This window comes from Biomphalaria glabrata, chromosome 11, assembly GCF_947242115.1.
Source record: "Biomphalaria glabrata chromosome 11, xgBioGlab47.1, whole genome shotgun sequence".
NCBI lineage: Eukaryota > Metazoa > Mollusca > Gastropoda > Planorbidae > Biomphalaria > Biomphalaria glabrata.
Window position 1 is genome coordinate 22,954,908 of NC_074721.1, and position 19,211 is coordinate 22,974,118.

The 19,211-nt window shown below is 35.0% G+C and overlaps 1 protein-coding gene across 9 annotated transcripts in view; it reads right to left on the bottom strand.

Moving 5' to 3' along the window:
• Positions 1-1,215: 1,215 nt before the first annotated feature.
• The window catches only part of LOC106059039 (pyruvate dehydrogenase (acetyl-transferring) kinase isozyme 3, mitochondrial-like), an 82,624-nt gene continuing 64,628 nt past the window's right edge, over positions 1,216-19,211 (bottom strand). For all 9 annotated transcript variants that reach the window (XM_056045500.1, XM_056045503.1, XM_013216568.2 and 6 more), the window contains 9 exons: positions 14,494-14,565; positions 14,318-14,381; positions 7,851-7,971; positions 7,342-7,431; positions 5,699-5,782; positions 5,515-5,594; positions 5,322-5,420; positions 3,455-3,679; positions 1,216-2,366 (listed from right to left, as the gene is read on the bottom strand). In XM_056045500.1, coding sequence (XP_055901475.1) covers positions 2,226-2,366; positions 3,455-3,679; positions 5,322-5,420; positions 5,515-5,594; positions 5,699-5,782; positions 7,342-7,431; positions 7,851-7,971; positions 14,318-14,381; positions 14,494-14,565 — 976 coding nt within the window. In that variant the 3' untranslated portion in view covers positions 1,216-2,225. The remainder of the gene's footprint in view (positions 2,367-3,454; positions 3,680-5,321; positions 5,421-5,514; positions 5,595-5,698; positions 5,783-7,341; positions 7,432-7,850; positions 7,972-14,317; positions 14,382-14,493; positions 14,566-19,211) is intronic.

Here is a 19,211-nt window from a genome sequence, read left to right on the forward strand (position 1 = left end):
GGATGAAGACTGACATCCCATTGGTACATAAGAGCCTGAAGCTGTTGGACCTAATAACAGCCGACCGTAGGGATGTCTCATTCATCTGGGTCCCCTCCCATGTTGGCATTGAGGGAAACGAAGCCGCAGACAGAGAAGCAAAGAGAGCCCTAAATCATGCGGTGTCAGGAACCCAAATTCCCTACTCGGACCTGAGACAAAGTATTGCCTCTGCCACCTATCGAGAGTGGCAGAACCGATGGGAGGCTGAGACTCACAGTAAACTCAGGCAGATTGTGGCGGATGTCAGCCCACATCTAAAGGTCTGACAAGGCGTGGTAGCACAACCATGTCCAGACTTAGGATTGGCCACACCTACATCACGCACTCTTTTGTACTGAAGAGAAAGGAACCCCCACTTTGCGAATACTGTGACTCTCGCCTCACCGTGGAACATATCCTCGTTGATTGCCCCAGATACCAGGATGTCAGGGCGAAACATTTTAGAGCCACTAATCTAAAAACACTATTTAATAATGTCGACCCTGGGAAGGTACTGGGCTTTATTCGGGAAGTGGGGCTATCTACGAAGATCTGATTTCTGAATTTGTGAACATGCACTATTTACATTAGATTTTTACCAAATATTTAAATTTTTACTACCTTTACTATTTTAACTTTGAATAGACCTTAATTTTAATTATATGACTGTATATAATCTGGCTCTTGTTGTTTAGAGAGAGTAGTCCTTAAGGGACTGCAGGCACGACATGGCCTAAATTGTGCCGATGTGCCTCAAATCAACAAATCAAATAAATCAACCTATTTTAAAACTGACTTAGATTTAAAACTAACTTATATGCCAGAGATCCAATTATCTCTAATTTTGTGGTGAATAGATTCATTAAAAAATATAAGCATTTATTAATTCCTTGACAATTACAGTCTAACTTCCTATTTTGTCTGATACTTGGTTTAAAAATAAAAAATATTTTTGTTTGAGGAGTTGCTTTAGTTCTTATTCAGTGATTAAGTCCTGGGCTAACCCCTACTTCCAAGTTGCAATGGCTATGTTTACCACAAAAATTATAAAAGGCTGCTGTATGTCTTTTTAAATAGATACAGATGAACATGTAATAAAGACTTCCAATTCATAAAAATTGATTGGACAATATATCAGAGTATATCAGACAAACAACATTGGGAGAATACAATTGAACTACAAGAAAAATAACACAAATTTTAATAATTTATTTAATGACCAGTTCATTTGGTATGCACAGAGAACATTCCTTCTGTTTATTTTACTTGATAATTACATCATAATATTAGTTTAGTTTACACATTCAGTCACGATGCTGTCAGTCATGAGTAAGTGTTACATGAAAAAGCTTTCACAAATCCTTTTCATTAAGGATCACATCATCTAGTATTAGTTTTACTGATGCTGTTCTGTTTAATGTGCTGCTGTACTGTAATCATATTATTGGAAAGTTTTGAGGAGAACTGTCAATGTAAATGCAATCAATTAGATGATGGCACATGAATTGAATCCTTCCACACTTAAATGAACATTGAATGAGTGGAATCAGTATAAAGAAAATTCAATGCTCTAAACCCACATGCATTGATGACATTGAATGAGTGATAAGTTAAACAACAAAGACTTCGAGATTCCTCAAATAAGACAATATTCAAATACAAATATCAATACGTCATCATAATCTTTGGTAATCTCACCTTTATCATTGACAAGTTACATATAAAAACAAACCCAAAAACATAGTGCAACAAACTACTTCAATCCTCTATAAGCAAATGTAAAAATTCAATCATTAAAATATCCCCTTGTGTTTGAGTACTCTCAATTTCTATTGTGACTTGAAGCATAATGAAAAGAAATTTTAAAAGTACTCTCACCACATTTCATTTTTAATTATCTTACAACATTGTTTATCAGAGTATTCCAAAGAAAGACAATGAAAAGATTTTCTACCCATACTTAATACTTACAGGAAACAAGTGTCAATACAACAGATGTTTTATGCAGCCAATAGAAACCAGTCCTCTTAGGACACCCCATAAGTAACTCTACTGTAAAACATAATCTATACATAAACAGTACTTTTAAACAAATACCGCTATGAGTATATTACTTAAAAACATCTATACATTTAACAGTACTTTGAGACATGCTGTACATAAAATGAGTACTGTTATATAACTGTAACAGTAGTTTCAAACATTCACTTGGTGTAAGAATGAAATGATCTTTGATTAGTGCTCCATGGTGAGGACCAATCATTTACTGGTATGTCTGTGTGATACACTTTATCAGCTGTTTTATTGTACACTGGTAAAACTTCATTTGCTTCATTGGACAACACCTGGACATAAAGAAAAAAAGTTTCAGCGGATGGAGAGGAAAGACTATAAGACATTTTATGAATCATTGCAAAAATAACATCAAAGTAGTTTGAAAGGTAAAAATAAAAGATCCTCTTTCAGACCTTGAGATCTATGGGGCAGATGATAGGCCACCTGTTTCTGTGGCAAAGGTGTCATGTGGCCAGCACAATGACCAACACCTTTACTTTTCCCTGACTAATATCATTAAACCTGCGTGGACTAAGAGGCGCACAATGATCCTGAAATTTAAAATCCCAGTCTTCACTAGGATTCAAACCTGGGACCCCATTTCAGAAGCCAAGTGCTTTACCCCTCAGCCACAGTGCCTCCAGCATGAAAGAGGAAAGAACTTTTTTTTTTCTCAAGTTGATTGCTGAACACATTTGATTTTAGTGTAAGACAGATTTTGTTCTATTTTCACTCTTTCAAAGGAAGTCAATAGTCAACATTTTGTTACAAATAAAAATGTACATTGCAAAGGTGAAGCTGTTTTTTTCCTTTTTTTTTTTTTATTTTTTTTTTATTTTTTTTTTTTTTGTACACTTTAGTTTTATCCCTCCCAATCCTAAACTAAAAACTGATTAAACCAGCACAATGCTTCATTCAGATGTAGAAAGATTTCTCTGATAATGACTAAACCATTAAAAGACTTACAAGCTAAATCATAGCATAAAGAAACTTTGTGTAAGTACTAACTATTCTTTAAGCAGGAGAAATTTTAATTAAAAACATTGTATCAGTAAGCATCTACACATAAACATTTTTGTATCAAAGTTTATTCTAAATGCATAAGTCTACGCCCAATCTAGGGCAGCTTTAATAATGAACTACTGCTAATGGCCTATCTACAAATTGCAACGAATGTAAATTCAACAACTCAACAGCCTATGTTGTTGAAAGAAGGTGGAGGTCAACTAAAAACTTAAATAAATAAAAATATGATTAAAACAACAAATTTTCAAATAAAAAAATTTCTTAATTAATTTTTGGTGTAAACAGATGCAATGACATTGTAGAAATCCATTTGAAATCAAGTGACATGATACATATGGTATGTTTGACTGACCTTCAAATATATACAAGCATCTGTTCCATAACCTTCTGCAGAGGCTAACAATATATCACCTTGGAAATATCTTGCATACAATCGGGATAGTGGCAAACCATAGCCATAGCCAGCCAATGGAGCACTAGCTATGTCTGACCTTGCTGGCTGTGGTGCTGTGCTATACATATATTGAAACAGAAGGTCAATCTTAGAGCGAGGTATGCCACCACCTTGGTCAGAGATCTTAAAAAGCATGAGAAAGTTACATTATTACAAAAAAAAAAATGTTTGGATAATTTATAGCCAATATTTAATATACAATAATTAAGCAATTAATTAATTTTTTAAAATGTTTCCCTTTTAGACCTTGCAATCTATGGGGCAGATGATGTATTTGTCAATGTTTTCTTTGGCCTACAAGGGTATCACATAGCCAGCACAAGCCTTTACTTTTTCATAACAGATGTCAGGTACCCATTAAACCTGGGTGGACTCAGAGGCGCCCTAAAGATCCCAAAATTAAAAACTCCAGTCTTCACCAAGATTCAAACCAGAGTCCTCCAGTTAAGAAGCCAAGTGCTTTACCACTCAGCCACTATGCCTTCCACAGTCCTAGCAATTCTGTTGCTATAGGCCAAGCCTCCAACCTTTATGTATTGGCTAATGACCACAAGATTTTGTATTGTTTATTAACTTAATATGATGAACATCAAGAATGTCTAACAAGAAAAACATTTAAAATATTAAAAAAAAAAAAAAGATAAAACCTCTTTTATACAACTTGTCAAACTTGTCAAGGGATTATTTTGCTCTTAATAACTAATGAATGCTAGATTCAAGAAAGAAGAATCCAAGCCTTTGTGAGTAAATGTTAGAGAACAATGCTGGGTATCAGATACCAGGAAAAAAGGACAAACGAGTTTATACTTTACAAGTCAACATTCTGGCTGTCAAAAAGGAAGAACTCCTCAATACTGTGAAGAGACGAAAGCTGAGCTTGTTTAGTTATATTGTAAGACATGACTCACTATCAAAAGTCATTCTTGAAGGTACAGTGGAGGGTGCAAAAACAAAGGGTCGTCCAAAGAAAAGCTGGCTGGATAACATAAAAGAATGGAATGGTCACAGCACCTTTACATCGAAAGTCAAGGGACAGATGAGAGAGTTAATGATAGTGTGTAGAACAATTTTAAAACAACTAGATCTAGAAGTGTGCCTCTATTGGTTGGAAGCCTGGTCATGCAGCATGCATGCTGGACTGTCATTCAGTTGTCATGATGGTCCTTGCCAGCTGCCATCACCCGTTGTCCTGCAGGAGGTTTAGACTAGGAAGTAGATTATTTTCAATTTTGAAGGAACATTTCAAACGTAACACATTATTCTAATGCAAAAATTTAAAGTCCTAAAAACTGTCACAGTGAATATAACAGCCTATAAAAAGTGTGAAAGTGTGCGGGTTTTTTTGGGGGTGTGTGTTTAATACAGGTTGTAAAGATGGGTTATTCTAAATAAGGTAGATCCATGACTTACAAAATAAAAATAAATATGTAAAGAGTGGACTAAGTTGAGAATAGTGATGCTTCTTCTGTCAAACTGTTCTGCAGGAAGGGGCATTTCATTTGAAAATAACAATCCTTATGGCTCTTTTCTGGTTTTTATGTTTTTCAGTTGAAGGATTTTATTTCATTATTTATCTCAAGAAGATAATCCATTATTAATTTTATAATCTACCATTATGCCAGGTGTCAGGAAAAGATCTAAGATGTTTCATGCAATTTGTTTTTTCAATTTAGGTTTTGTATTTAATGAAACAATGGGGGATAAACCTTGTTAGATTGAATAAAAACAGAAAACAAACGTAGTTAGATTGAATAAAAAGACAAACCTTGATTGTAACATCCTCTTGTCCTTTAACGATCATGACTTTAATGAGAGGCATAGGCCCTTCATCACTGTGATACTCAGTCACAGCTCGCATGGCATTCTAATAGTGACAATTAGGTTCATAAGTAACATATCAGCTAAATGAATGTATAGACTATAGAACACTAAACAGAATTTCTATAACTCTGATTTACCTTAAAGAGCTCAAACAACATATGGTACAAATGTGATGGAACATATGCTATTTGGATTGGATCAGTTTCACACTCAGAAACTATAAGAAAAATAATTCAAACTTGCTAAGTCTATTGACATCAAAAGTTCAAATAAGTTACAGACCAACATTAGAAACAAAGTTAAAAACAAACTTACACTCACCTGAATTGTTATGTGTTTTTACCATCATGTCAGGAGCTGCCAAATAGTATTGCTCACATAAAAATCTGGCATTCTCATAAGCATCTAAAAACAAAGATTAATTCCAGTTGTTTCATCTTATCTTATATAATACAGACGTTACTTCAAAAAAGAAGATGATTACGTTCTACGCGTCATGCATTTAGTCATGCATATTAACCAATGACTTTAATTCTGCCAAATCACTGTTTTTCCTGCCTTGCTCAGGAAACCCATTCCATGCTCTAATAGCACTAGGGAAGAAGGAGTATTTGTACAAATTTGTCCTAGCATATGGGGCGAGGAATGTGCCTTTATCTTTGTGTCTTTCAGAGTATTTTATTAAATTTTGTTTTTGTATTTGAAGATTATGGTTCAGTGTTTTATGTATGATTGCTACTTTACTTTTGCGCCTTCTGTCCTGAAGGCTTTCTAAATTTAGTGATTTTACTAAAGGTGTTACTCTAGTCAAATGTGAATATTCGTTTGTTATGAATCTCACTGCTCTATTTTGTGTCTGTTCCAGTTTTTTAATGTTTTCTTGAGTTGAGGGGTCCCAAACGGAGGATGCATATTCTATTATTGGCCTAACCAAGGTTAAATAACATTTTAGTTTTATGTTCTTATTTGATTTATAGAAATTTCTTTTAATAAATCCTAATGCTTTGTTTGATTTTTTTGTAGTTTCATCAATATGTGGATTCCATGATAGTTTTTCATTTATTATAACACCTAGGTACTTTGCGTTTTTAGTATGTGTTACTGGTTTGCCATGAATAAGATAAGTGGAATTAATTTGTTTTAGTTTTTTTGTTACTCTTAACAACTGACATTTTTCTGGGTGGAAAGACATGCTCCAATTTGATTCCCATTTCTGTAATTCATCTAATTCTCTTTGTAAAATATCTGTGTCTTGTGTTGTTTTTATTGTTCTATATATTATGCAATCGTCTGCAAATAATCTGACTTTTGTTCCTGAACTAATGCAATTTGGTAAATCATTTATGTAAATTAAAAATAGTAGTGGACCCAAGACTGTTCCTTGAGGTACACCTGAGTTTACTGTTATCGGTATTGATTTAGAGCCATTTATTATTACAGTTTGTTCTCTCCCTATCAGAAAATCTTTAATCCACTGATGCAGTGGACCGAAATATTTTATTTTTTTAAGCAAACTATGGTGGTGAACTTTGTCAAAAGCCTTAGAAAAATCTAGTAAGATAGCATCTATTTGTTCACTATTATCTAAACCTTTTGAAAAATCATCAATTAGTCCTATTAGTCCTTCATTGAATCAATATGTCTGAATTTGTCTTATTTTGTCCATTTAACTAGGAGAAAAACACACAAAGAGTTCATTTTAAATTTTTAAAATTGAACATGTACTGAACTTTTTGCAAAATAGGCCTATCAGCTTACTTTTTAAAGTTTTTGATATTTGAACATACAATATATTTATTTAAATAATTTAAACCATATATAATTTAAACCATATATCTCAACAAAAAAAAAGATTTTAAAAGTTTTGATTTTGTAAAAATTAAAAAACAATGTCATATAAATTATTTTCAAAACTGTGATGATAAATTAGTATGTATGCCAGAAATTAAAAATGCAACAATTACCTTGAACAACAGCCAAGACATTACAGTTAGGATCTATACATCCTATATGTCTAGGGTCATTATTTTTTTCTCTTTTACCAAACAGAAGAGCTGTAAAAACAATGATTGTTAGAGTAAATGTATCAGCATTTCTAAGAACTAACAGATAGAGTAGTCTGAAATCTAGTTAGATAGATGGATACTGATATATTACATATGTACTAAATGCTTTGAGAAAATCAAAAGTCTAAATCTACAAAAACTAAATGCCTGCAGCAAAAATGTTTTACATGTCTTGGATGTTCCTTCAGAGTTGAAGATAATTACTTCCTAGTCCAAACCTCCCGCAGGATGACGGGGGATGGGAGCGGACAGGGTTTGAAATGCAAAAATCTGAACGACAGTCCAGCGCGCAAACCGCAAGACCAGGCAGCCATCCAGCAGTGTGTAACCAAACAATTTAGGTCAATCAAATCCAAGTAATAATAAAGTTAACCAAAACTAAATAATTAAACAAGAACAGACTTAACTGTGTTGATTAATCAACATCCTAATGCTAATTCTTGACATGTAGAAACGATCCAGAAAGTATTGAATCCTGTTTTCAGAATTTGTGTCAATGCCGTAAGCTTCCTTCATTTCCAGAACACCCTGTTAAGATATGTTGGTATAGGAACAATAAAAAAAAAGGGAAGAATAAAACAAGAAAAACATAAAAAATACTTTTGTTTAAAAAACAAAAGTGTAATTGTATCAATTAGTTAGGATTAGTCACGTAATTAAATTTGTAATAGATCTAGACCAACAATAAATATGTGCGATTAGAAATACTTTTACCAACTGTTTTTGTTTAGCGCTATTTCATGCTTTTAGCTTTCTCAATACTCTATGATCCTATCACTTACCTGGGCCAGTTGGGAAAATGGGGAGGGGGGGAGGAGAAAGAAAGGGATTTCAGGCTGAATTTCACTGTAATCGGTTTTTAAAAGCATTTAGAAAAAAAAAGAAGGAACGACCAGAAATGGAACTCATCATGGCTAACACCTCCACAAGTGAGGTGCTTATGACTATAGAAGATTGTATGAATATGTATTTGTTTCAAACTTACTTTAAAGTGGTGACCTAGTAGCTATAAAGAGGACTAATTCAGCTTATACCACTTCAGTAAATTACAATTTCTTTCCCTTGTTCATGATACCAAACAAAATTATTAATTAGCAATAGTTAATTAACTAGTTGCTTAAATTTTTAAAGTGATTCTTTTGTTGTCAGGTAAAAGAAATAATGGTACACAATTTCAGCTTGATTCAACATTAGGTGAGGGAGAAATAATGTGTACAAAGTTTTTACCAGACAGACAGACATTGAGTTGATATAAGCTTTGACAAAAGGGCAAGTGGCTGAGTGGCATAAACTAAGTTCAAATTCTAAAAGACTCTAAGAATAGTTTATTTGAGAACTGGAATTGAGTTTCTAAAGATGATAGCTGTAAAAAGCTATTCTGATATTTTTTCTGTATGAGGTGTTCAAAAGTATATAATATTTTTTTTATGCACTTTTTCAAATTTCAAACTCTTTCCATAGTCATTTTTATTTAGTTGACAACAATGACATTTCTTTAAAGGATCCTTGACATTGTTTAGTTTTTTCAAACTAAAAAAGAAAAGGGTGGTCGGTCTGTTCATCTGTCACACTCATATCTCAAAAGCAAAAAAAGTTATCTGACCTCATGATATTCTGTAGCTTGTATATTGCCACTGCTAATTTTTGTTTTCCAAACCAAACTGTTTTGTGCCATTCAGCACATTTATCTCCATCAAGATCTGTCCCTGGCAACACCTGAAGCCTCTTCCCACCTGGTGTCAATTGCTCTGAAGTCCTGCATAAAAGTGTGGCACCAAATTATACTAAGATGTCCCTGTTTGCAATTTCCTCGCATTGACCTCAATGTCATTGCAACTCTTGTTAAGCGTAATTAATTCTGAACTCATTCAGTTTGAGAAAGGAGTTCCTTGTTTGAGACCCAATCTCTGTAACTGACTCCTAAAATCCAACTTAGCCATTTTTGCTGCGCCAGATTTTGTTGTTTCTCAATTTTGGCAGATGACTTCCATGTCTCACATGCATTGGTCACTGTTGGGATGACAATTGTGTTAAATAAGTGGATTTCTGTCATAAGTCCAACAGCTTAGCTTGTCCAAATGGGTTGCGACCTTTAGAAAATGGTCAGTGCCTTTCCTATTTGACATGCTACGTCACGGAAGGCATCCTTATTGTTTGCTAAGATGTGCTGCCTAGCTTTGACTTACCAAGTCTGATGGAGACACCCGTTGCCTTATATCCCACTTGCTCTATTTCAGTTTTATCCAAGTTTATGTGGATGCCTCTGTCATTTCTTGTATGTATTTACTTGTATACACGAGTAGTGCAATGCTATCAGCCAAGTCCAAATCATTCATTTGATTTTGTTCATGCAATGGAATACCAAAGGCAATCTGATTCATTGCTCTCCTCATTATGTAGTCGCTGGATAGAAGGAAAAGGAAGGGAGATAAGATGCACCCCTGTCTCACAGATAAAGAACTCTGTTGTTCCTTCTTCTGTTTTAATGCAGCATCTAGATTGACTGTATAGGTTTCTTTTGGAAAATTCTACAGGGATACCATATACTTTAAATATTTTTTATTGATTCTCAATGGACATTGTGAAACTCTTTTTAAGTCTACAAAATCATTAACCATTGTTGGTATTCGAGACTTTGTTCTATGATATTTGGTAGAACAAAGATCTGCTCTGCACATGATCTGCCTCTTAGGAAGCCTACTTGCTATTCTCTGAGTCTCTCATCTACAGACTGTTGAAGCCGTCTCAACAGAACAATGCTGAAAACTTTGCCCGGGACAGAGAGTTGTTGCCCTTTTAAGGAAGCTTTACAATGACTCCTTTTTGCCAGTCCTCAGGCAAGAAATTTGCCAACAGATTTAAGAGATCAGTCATTCTGTCAACAACAGCCGGTTTTCAAGTTCCCATTGATGCATCATTTGGTACTGTCCTTGCCATAGTGGTCCACCACATTACGATATGAGGGGGGGGGGGGTATCCATTCGGGGGTGATCTTTAGGGCTGAGTAGATTTTATTGGGTGACTTTTAAACCATGACTAGCCCTGGTACTTTGTTATTCGTCAGGACTGCAATGGCCATGGTAACCTCCTCTGCTGTAAATGAGTCTGTCTTGTCCTTAAGATCATTGTTCGAGGTGGGGATCTTTGAATGTGTAAGTCAGGTCTGGTGACGGTTGGTTGAGAGTCTCTTAAAAGTGCTCCACACATCTTGCATCCTGTTTTTTTTTTCGGTAGCAAAGTTTTGCCTTGTTTTTTATTGGTGCTCTGCGTCCACTCTTTTCTTTATTAAGAGCTCAGATCATATGATAGAGAGTCTTTGTGGCATTTCAAAATGCAAAAATGCAGATTCATCACTCAATTAAAAGATCCCAAAATTAAAAATCCCAGTCTTCATCAGGATTTGAACTTGGGACCCCAGGATAGATGTATTTTCATGAGTTGCTATTGGACACAGTGGTGCTTTTGCTTTAAGAACTCATGCCCATATGTTTATTAGCCCTCATGATTCTCTTGTGTTAACAAAGAAATATTTTAGTCTAGCTGATCCATGTGACGTAAAATAAAAGAGATTTTTTCATTTGGAGCGATTTCATTAATAAAAGTACAAGGATTCTTCGTTTGGTTAAATGATTTGTTTGATAGATGATACACAGTATAGGATAGGTTGTTCTGTTTCTTTTTTAAGTAAAATTAACGCTAAATGATTGTTTTAAATTGCTATTCTGAATTGTTTTAAAAAGGTTAGGAATGCAGCAGTGGCGTAGCTAGAGTATATGATGCCTGGTGCGGTACCTCATCTTGATGCCCCCCCCCCCCCCCCCAAAAAAAAACCAACAACAACTAACTAATTAATAACATTGCAAAACCTGTTCAAAATAATATGTATTCATAAATCAAATATTGTTAATTAAAAAAAAAATCACTTTTACATAAACATACTACAAATGAATTTTACGCGCTTTCTTGCTGGCAAAAGTATCAATAATTTTATCGAAATCCATTTTTTTCCACCAGCTTTTGTTCAAAGGACAAAATGGCCAAATTAGTGAGTCGTAAATTTGTCATCGTTGATTGCAAGTAATTTTTGATCAGTTTAAGTTTGGAAAAACTTCTCTTGCATGTTGAAGCCTCTTTCGCTCCAGCAGAAATGTGTTTTTATCAATGTCGCTAGGAGTACTATCGAGATTGATTTTGACCTGAGGATTTAATAGCTAGGACGATATTCGGGACTGAATCATCTAGCTGATATTTATTTATAAAATTCAAGAGCTTAACAGGTCTTTGTTTTGGAAATTCTGAGGCTTCTGATGAAACTGTGACAAACCGTTGAAGCCTCTTTCGCTCCAGCAGAAATTCGTTTTTATCAATGTCGCTAGGAGTACTATCGAGATTGATTTCGACCTGAGGATTTAATAGCTGGGAAGGCGACAAAAATTCATATCTATCTGCTACATTATGAAGTTGCTCGAATCTGGTGATTATTTCTTGAACAATCCTGTCCAAGGTAGAATAAATTTCCCTTCGTTTCTCTTCTTTGTGTGTAAGTACAGAGTAGTCACTTATCTCACCAGGCATCTTTTTCTTATAGCCCATACGTTTTTGAGGTTCTGTACTGAATCTCAGATATGAACACACGCTTTTGGCAAAGGTAATGCTGGCTTCAGCGATGTCCTCTCAATTACTACTTAAAAATGTCTCTAATGTTTTTAGTTTGAGTGAGCAGTCTCAAATAGACAATCCTTGTTTTTGAAGGTAAACTTGCGCATCATTAATTTCAGTTAATACAGGAGCCTAAAATCCAAGATAGGTGACAAAATTAAAAGACTGAACAGCAACCAATAATCCACCTGCTTCAGATCTAGTCGATGAATTTTCATCTCTGCTAGTTAATGTCTCCAGAGTTTGAGCAGGCAATGAATAGTGACTTCTAGAATACGTTTTTGGACACCGTAGTTTTGACCTTTCATGACCGCAGCATTATCATAGCCTTGACCCCTGCAGTCCATTATGTCTAAGCCATCCGAACGCAGTTTCTCTAGAATCATCTCAGCGATTACAGCAGCATGCTTGTCCTTTGTGTCGATGAAGTCAATAAAAGACTCACGAACCTGCACCCCGTCATTATCCATGACAACGTACCGTAAAATTTGGGAAGTTTGATCCAGCTTTAAGATGTCAGGTGTACTGTCAAAAAAAAAAGAGAATTATTTGGCTTGTTTTGCTTGCTGTATGATTTGGTTTTTTTTAGCGTGATCCCCCAATTTTGTAATAAATTAATTTTGTATTTGTGGAGACATGTATGTATTCGGTCTGGAACAAAGCTTAGTTTGAAGCACATGCTCCCTCAAGAGTGGATCGTACGTTGATAGTAATTTTACTAACTCTCCAGGTTTTCGTCTCTTGTATAATCAAATCTTGGGCCTTGTTGTCCATATTGTTTCCTACTCTCAGGCGAACTTCAAGTTCCCTCCAAGCAAGCGATGACTGAATGTGAGCTCTGCTGGTCTCATGTTTTTCTATTTTCGGGGATAACCTCCACCACTCATTGAATCCATCTTTGGATTTAGATGAAGATGATGAAATCTTAACAAACGTGGCCCCTTTACATTTAAGGAGGGAGAGGGCAGTACTTACGGCCTACGAGCCCTACAAAAGGGGCGACTCTAGGCTACCCACCCCAGTCTTAGTGCAACAGTGGAGAAAGAGGAGCCGCATAAAAATGCGATCGTTCATCCACATTGCGGCCAATTTGTCAAAATCATCTGGGCTCTCCACTGATAGAATTCCTATTAGAAGAATTAATATTTGCCCTCCGTGGAGGAGATTGCCTGCCCCACAAATAAACATGTCCCTTATAGGACAACAGGGAGCCACCAAGAGGCGATTAACACCTGCCATACTCCAAAACTTGGCATCAGCTACACTAAAGTCCTACCCATCAGATGCCATTTTCTGCTATACCGATTGGTCGGTAATGAGGGATCCCGATAGATCTGGGTATGGGGCCCTTATAGACTACACAGACCGGACAGAACCAGAAATGCCGATTTCTCCGTCTGAGCTTAAAAGGGTTTTGAGGCGCCAGCCAGACTAGTCAGTCTTGAGCACTGTTCATCATTTTGTTTACGTTACAGTATTACAAATAACTAGTTAGTTAAAAAAAACTCTTAGAAAACAAAAGTTACCTTATTTTTTAAAATTGACATTACAATAGAATTATTTCAAAAATTAAACTATTAAGAATAATAAAGAAATGAATAAACTAAGACAATTGTTTAGAGCTAGAGTTTAGAAATATATTTGTAAACTCAATATCTAGATTAAACAATGAAGTAAAAAAAAGTTGGCCTATCTTCTTCTTCTTCTTTATATTACAAAGCATCGATCAGTGTAGTAACAACATGTACCGTGTTTACTAGTTAATTAGATTTAAACTGTTCTATAGCTTACATTGTATGGAAGAAATAGTCAAGGAGATGAAACAAAATAGCGACATGACTAGTTGATAAATCGTTAGTTCATGTTTAAAATACAGCAGTTTATGTTTGTTCGTGTCCATACAATTAGTCGTTTTTACTGAAACGCTCACGGAAATAGGAAATTAATACACACTGGGGGAATTTTGGTGCCCCTCTCCACTTGGTGCCCTGTGCGGCCCGCACCACCTGCACATTGGTAGCTACGCCACTGGAATTCAGAGTGTAATGAAGTACATATCAAACACATATTTAAATAGATTTTAATTGTTGCTCACATTATTAAAGATCTAGGATTGTGTCTATTGTCATTTTGTTGCAATATTACTTCTCCAGAACAATGTAGTTCAGTTAGCTTAACATGTAAAATATATAGGCTGCATAAATGAAGGACTTACCTGAGCCATAGTTTCTACTACATTAGTATGTCTGTTACGTATATTGACTAGAGTAGAAGTAAAACTGAAAACACAAAAAAACTAAATTTGAAATTTGACATAAGTTTTGCTCTTTGTTTTCAAGACAATATAGAGACATTTTACAAATAGCTTACAAATAAAACAAGACTAAAAACCTTTCAATAATTTTCTGGTCCTCACTGCTTTTATTTTCAAACTCAATGAGTTCTTTAAAGCTCTGTTGATACCTGAAATTCAAGATTACAAGAAGAAAATGAATAAAACATTACAAATAGTTTTGTTAAAAAGACTATACCCCCCCACCCCCCTATAGAGCTTAGAGAGCCATTATTTTTCTCTTACAAACAAATGAATGTTACATTAAAAAACAAAAGAACATTTTGTACACACACACACACACCCCAAATTTGATTAGGAAAAAGACTGATGATTGCCTTGACAGGTTCAAGTTCTATGTAGGCCAATATATACATTTGGAACATTCTCAGCTCATTGCCCACATAGGGAAAACTCGAGGTCGGCCGATATTTTGGTTTGAAAATGTTTAAATATCGTAAAATTAATTTTGAAAAAAAAACAAAAAAAACACCTTTCTCTGACGTGACAGACACAAGACTAAAAAACTTCTTTGTAAACATGAGAGAGTTGGAATGGACTAATTCAACATGTGCGTACCAATAAGCCTTGTTAAAAAAAGTAAAAGTAACCTAGACGGCTCACCACAATTAACATGCAAACAAACATGCATAAAACAATAAATAAATAGATCTCGACACATTGTGTTTCATTCATTACTAAATCAATCTACAAAAGTGTTTGTAATAGTGCTGCTTGTTTAATAGAACACAAACTATAACGCTCGTATTTATTTGCAAAAGCGAAAATAAAATAAAGGTAGGAAAACTGTGTCCAGCAAGTGAAATGTGTTTAGACGTTGAAGTACACATTGAAAGCGACGACTAGCAATGTCATACTTTAATTGTGAATAACGTTTTAGTGGTACCTGACAGGGGAAACGATACTACAAGTTATTTTTGGTTTGTAGCGCTCCATCGCGGACATAAGGTGGTAAGACTGCACTACAAACAGCACTACTGGTACCGGTATCTGCAGCAATGAGGGACTGCTTATCGTTTGACAGTTACACTGGGCAGGGCACGTATGGTGGACAAACGTATGCCAGAGGCAGTCTTCTTTGCTGAGCTGAAATCACCGACAAAGGCCGCGGACATTAGAGACCAAGAGAAAAACAAATGCAGAAGGGGAAAAGAGAATCTAACTCAACCAACTGCGGACAATGGTTATGTCTGCGCTGGATGTGGCTAAATATGTAGGTCGTAGCTGAGACTGCTTAGCCACGTGAAATACTGCACTCCTTATTAATCTTATGACTCAAAGACAACTTTTATTATTGTAATGTGTAGAGTTTGGTGGTATTGACTCCATTTTTACCGATGAATCTTTTAGTACTAGAGTTGGATTAGTCAAAGAGGTTGATTTTGTACACTTTAATATAGACAATGTTTGACATTTCTTTTGCACCCCATCCCCCCCCCCCCAAAAAAAAGCTATTTTGAAAAATGTTCCTCTCTTAACTTTAAACTCTCCCCCCCCCCCATTATTCCTGTGAAACATCCTGAAACTTTAAACACATATTTCCCCCTCTGTAGGCCCTACATGGGCTAGAACACTTATTTCAGTAAGATAATAATATCATTGAACTTCAACAGACTTAGTCCAGATGTACTCCAAATTATGCAGTGTAATATTTTACTTTGAGACTCAATTATTACAATATAAATCCAAATGTTAAAATAAATTGTAAAAAAAGGTTTATATCCGAGGGCACGACATGGCCTAAATTGTGTCCATGTGCCATAACATCTACATTTGTAGGTCTGATCAGGGAAAAGTGCGGCATTTTACTTTGCTACAAAATCAATGCTTTATCCCGTAACCTAGTGATTAAGCATAATTTGATGTTAGATAAATATTTTATGTATTAACTGCAATATTAAATGTCTGATCGTAACCATTTGAGAAGTTACACTGCAATGTAATTCGATCTCAAATAGTTCTTTAATTTTGAAAACCATCTTTCATATGACGCCACAGAAACAGTTGAACATTTGAAGATTTAACAAACACTCAAGCAATCTCTTCTCAATAGTGAGCCCGGCATGTTGACATTGTTCTCCTGATACTTTCTTCTTGTTTTTTTTTCTAGTGAAATGTTGTCTTTTTTATTTCAGAACAGCCCTCTCATAACATTTTGTTCTGACGCGTCATGGATTTTCATGTCTCTTCTTGGCCACTACTTAGGCTCTTCTTGGCCACTCTTAGTCTTAGTCTATTTAGTCTGAAGGTATTCTTGTTTCCAGTACATCTGCCCGGGGACCGGTCATTTCATCCCAGTCACTTCATCCCCTGGTCACTTCATCCCCGGTCATTTCATCCCCAATTAAATATTTTATAAATAAATATGACTATATAAAATGCTTTTTGACATTTTATGACATGTTACTATGCGTTTATAGTGTTTCCTAATCAACTTTGTATTCTTAATGAGAAATCTTATATTTTATTGTAAATCTGGGTGTGTACTTAGCTATAGCGCTTCTATTGGATGTAATATTATAATATTATCCTGATCAAAGGCCAAGGTTTGGTGGAAGTAGTGAAAATCATTTGAGAAATAGAAGTGCGATTAGAACAATTATGATCATGCCGCTGATAACTCATCATCAAAGGCCAATGTGTGGTGCAAGTAGTGGAAATCTTTTGAGAGATAGAAATGCGATTACAATAATTATGACCTTGCCGCTGATAACTTATCATCAAAGGCCAAGGTGTGGTGAAAGTACGACCATGTTTCACTTTATTTTATTTTTCAATCTTTCTTTCTTGAAAATGGGCGCGTTTTTTTTAGCCTTAAAATAAGGTTGTTGTTTTTTTTTTTCTAATAAAGGCGGAGTTCACCCATCCTCGGGATATCATGTCGCCTGTATTAGTTTTGCTTTAATTTCTTTTAAACATTAATGTGTTACAATTTTGTCAATTAAATACAAAATGAATACATTAAATATTGTTCATTTCATGATTTTTTAAATTAAAATTTGTTAGATAAAAATGATCAGAAGATGAAAATATCATGGGATGAATTGACCGGGAATGAAGTGACCAGGGGATGAAATGACCGGGGATGAAATGACCGGGGATGAAGTGACCGGGGATGAAGTGACCGGGAACCATCTGCCCAAAAGAAAATCAAAGACGGTCAAATCACAGACAGCTCACTTAAATACTGAAGCTGCGCCTCTAGTGGTTATATTTTACAACGAAATAATTATATCAATCGTTAAACAAAAAAAGGTTATGCAAGAAGCATTTTCTGGATGAGAACGTCTATAACGTAGATTAAGTGAATGGTCTACACATAAATTAAAAATATGTAACTTAATGTTGGTTCATTGCCTGAACTCCACCATGGATTTCCGGCACTGTACAGCATCATGAAGCCAAGCTCATCCATTTCCAAGCCCTTAAAAACTGATCAGCTTTTCTTCCTTTTGAAATCATAGAATTCTGACATCTGATCAGTATCCAACAAGACGTACCATCAAAGTACCATGCGTTGCAGTCATTGTGTCTCTTTTTAGTTTCTTTCAATACTTGGTCATATTTGGATGACATTTACAACATATCAAGGCAATTTCCTTTTTTAACAAAAAAAAAACAAAAAACAAACAAACAAAAAAAAAAAACTCCTTGTCAATATGGTCACGAAATGTCAAGCATTCTGTTTTGCTAGAAAAAAAATGTGATACCGGTATCAAGCAATCTAAGCGATTTCTATTACATTCCTGTAAAATTAGTTGTAAATATTGGATATTTCCACATAAATTATTTGCAGCAGAAAAAAAGGCTATAGGCCTATAAACATACAATTAATTGTTAATAAAAATGTTCAAATATACATGAGCGTAGATACGATTTTTTTCGGGTGTGGGAAGGATTTTTATCGGGTGTGGGAAGGATTTTTTCTCTCCCCCCCCCACCTATATAGGGTAACATGGGACAAAAAGGCCCCTCTAAGCTTCTATGGCCTTTAAAAGCTAGGTTATTAATATAATTGTATCTTAAATTTGGTTTTCAAATAGTGTTATATGTCTACTTTACAAATTCGTTTTTAAAAGAATTTTGTTTTAATGCATCTAAAAACTATTGCATAAAATTTAAAAAAAAAAACAAGATTACAAAGAGAGTTTGTGTTACACAAACTCAGAGGCGGCCCCCGTCGAAGTCGGATCCCTGTCGGATCTGCATATTCGCAAATAATATTCAAGAGGTGATTTAATTTTGATGTAAAATGTTTTACACGTTTCGGATGTTCCTTCAGAGTTGAAGATAATTACTTCCTAGTCCAAACCTCCCGCAGGACGACGGGGGATGGGAGCGGGCAGGGTTTGAACCCTGGGCCATCCATAAATCTGAACGACAGTCCAGCGCGCAAACCGCACGACCAGGCAGCCATCCGATGGTCAAAAGTAATAATGTTTCAAAGATTCATTTGCCGTAAATTTAAATTAATAAAAAATAGTAGATTAGTTTTAGTATATTAAAACATTACAATATTGATCAAAACGTTTGGAAATGAAAATCTACACTTTTTTTTTACACTTTAAGTTTAGAAATTGAAATTCTACATCTTAATCTAGTCTATTTTAGTCTAAACTAGATCTATAAATTCTAGATCTAGACTCTAAAATAATTTTAATTAGAATATAAATCCAGATCTAGATATACTGTAATAAAAATCTAGATCTAGTTTAAAAAATCTAGATTAGATCTAAATCAAGATATCATTCCTTTT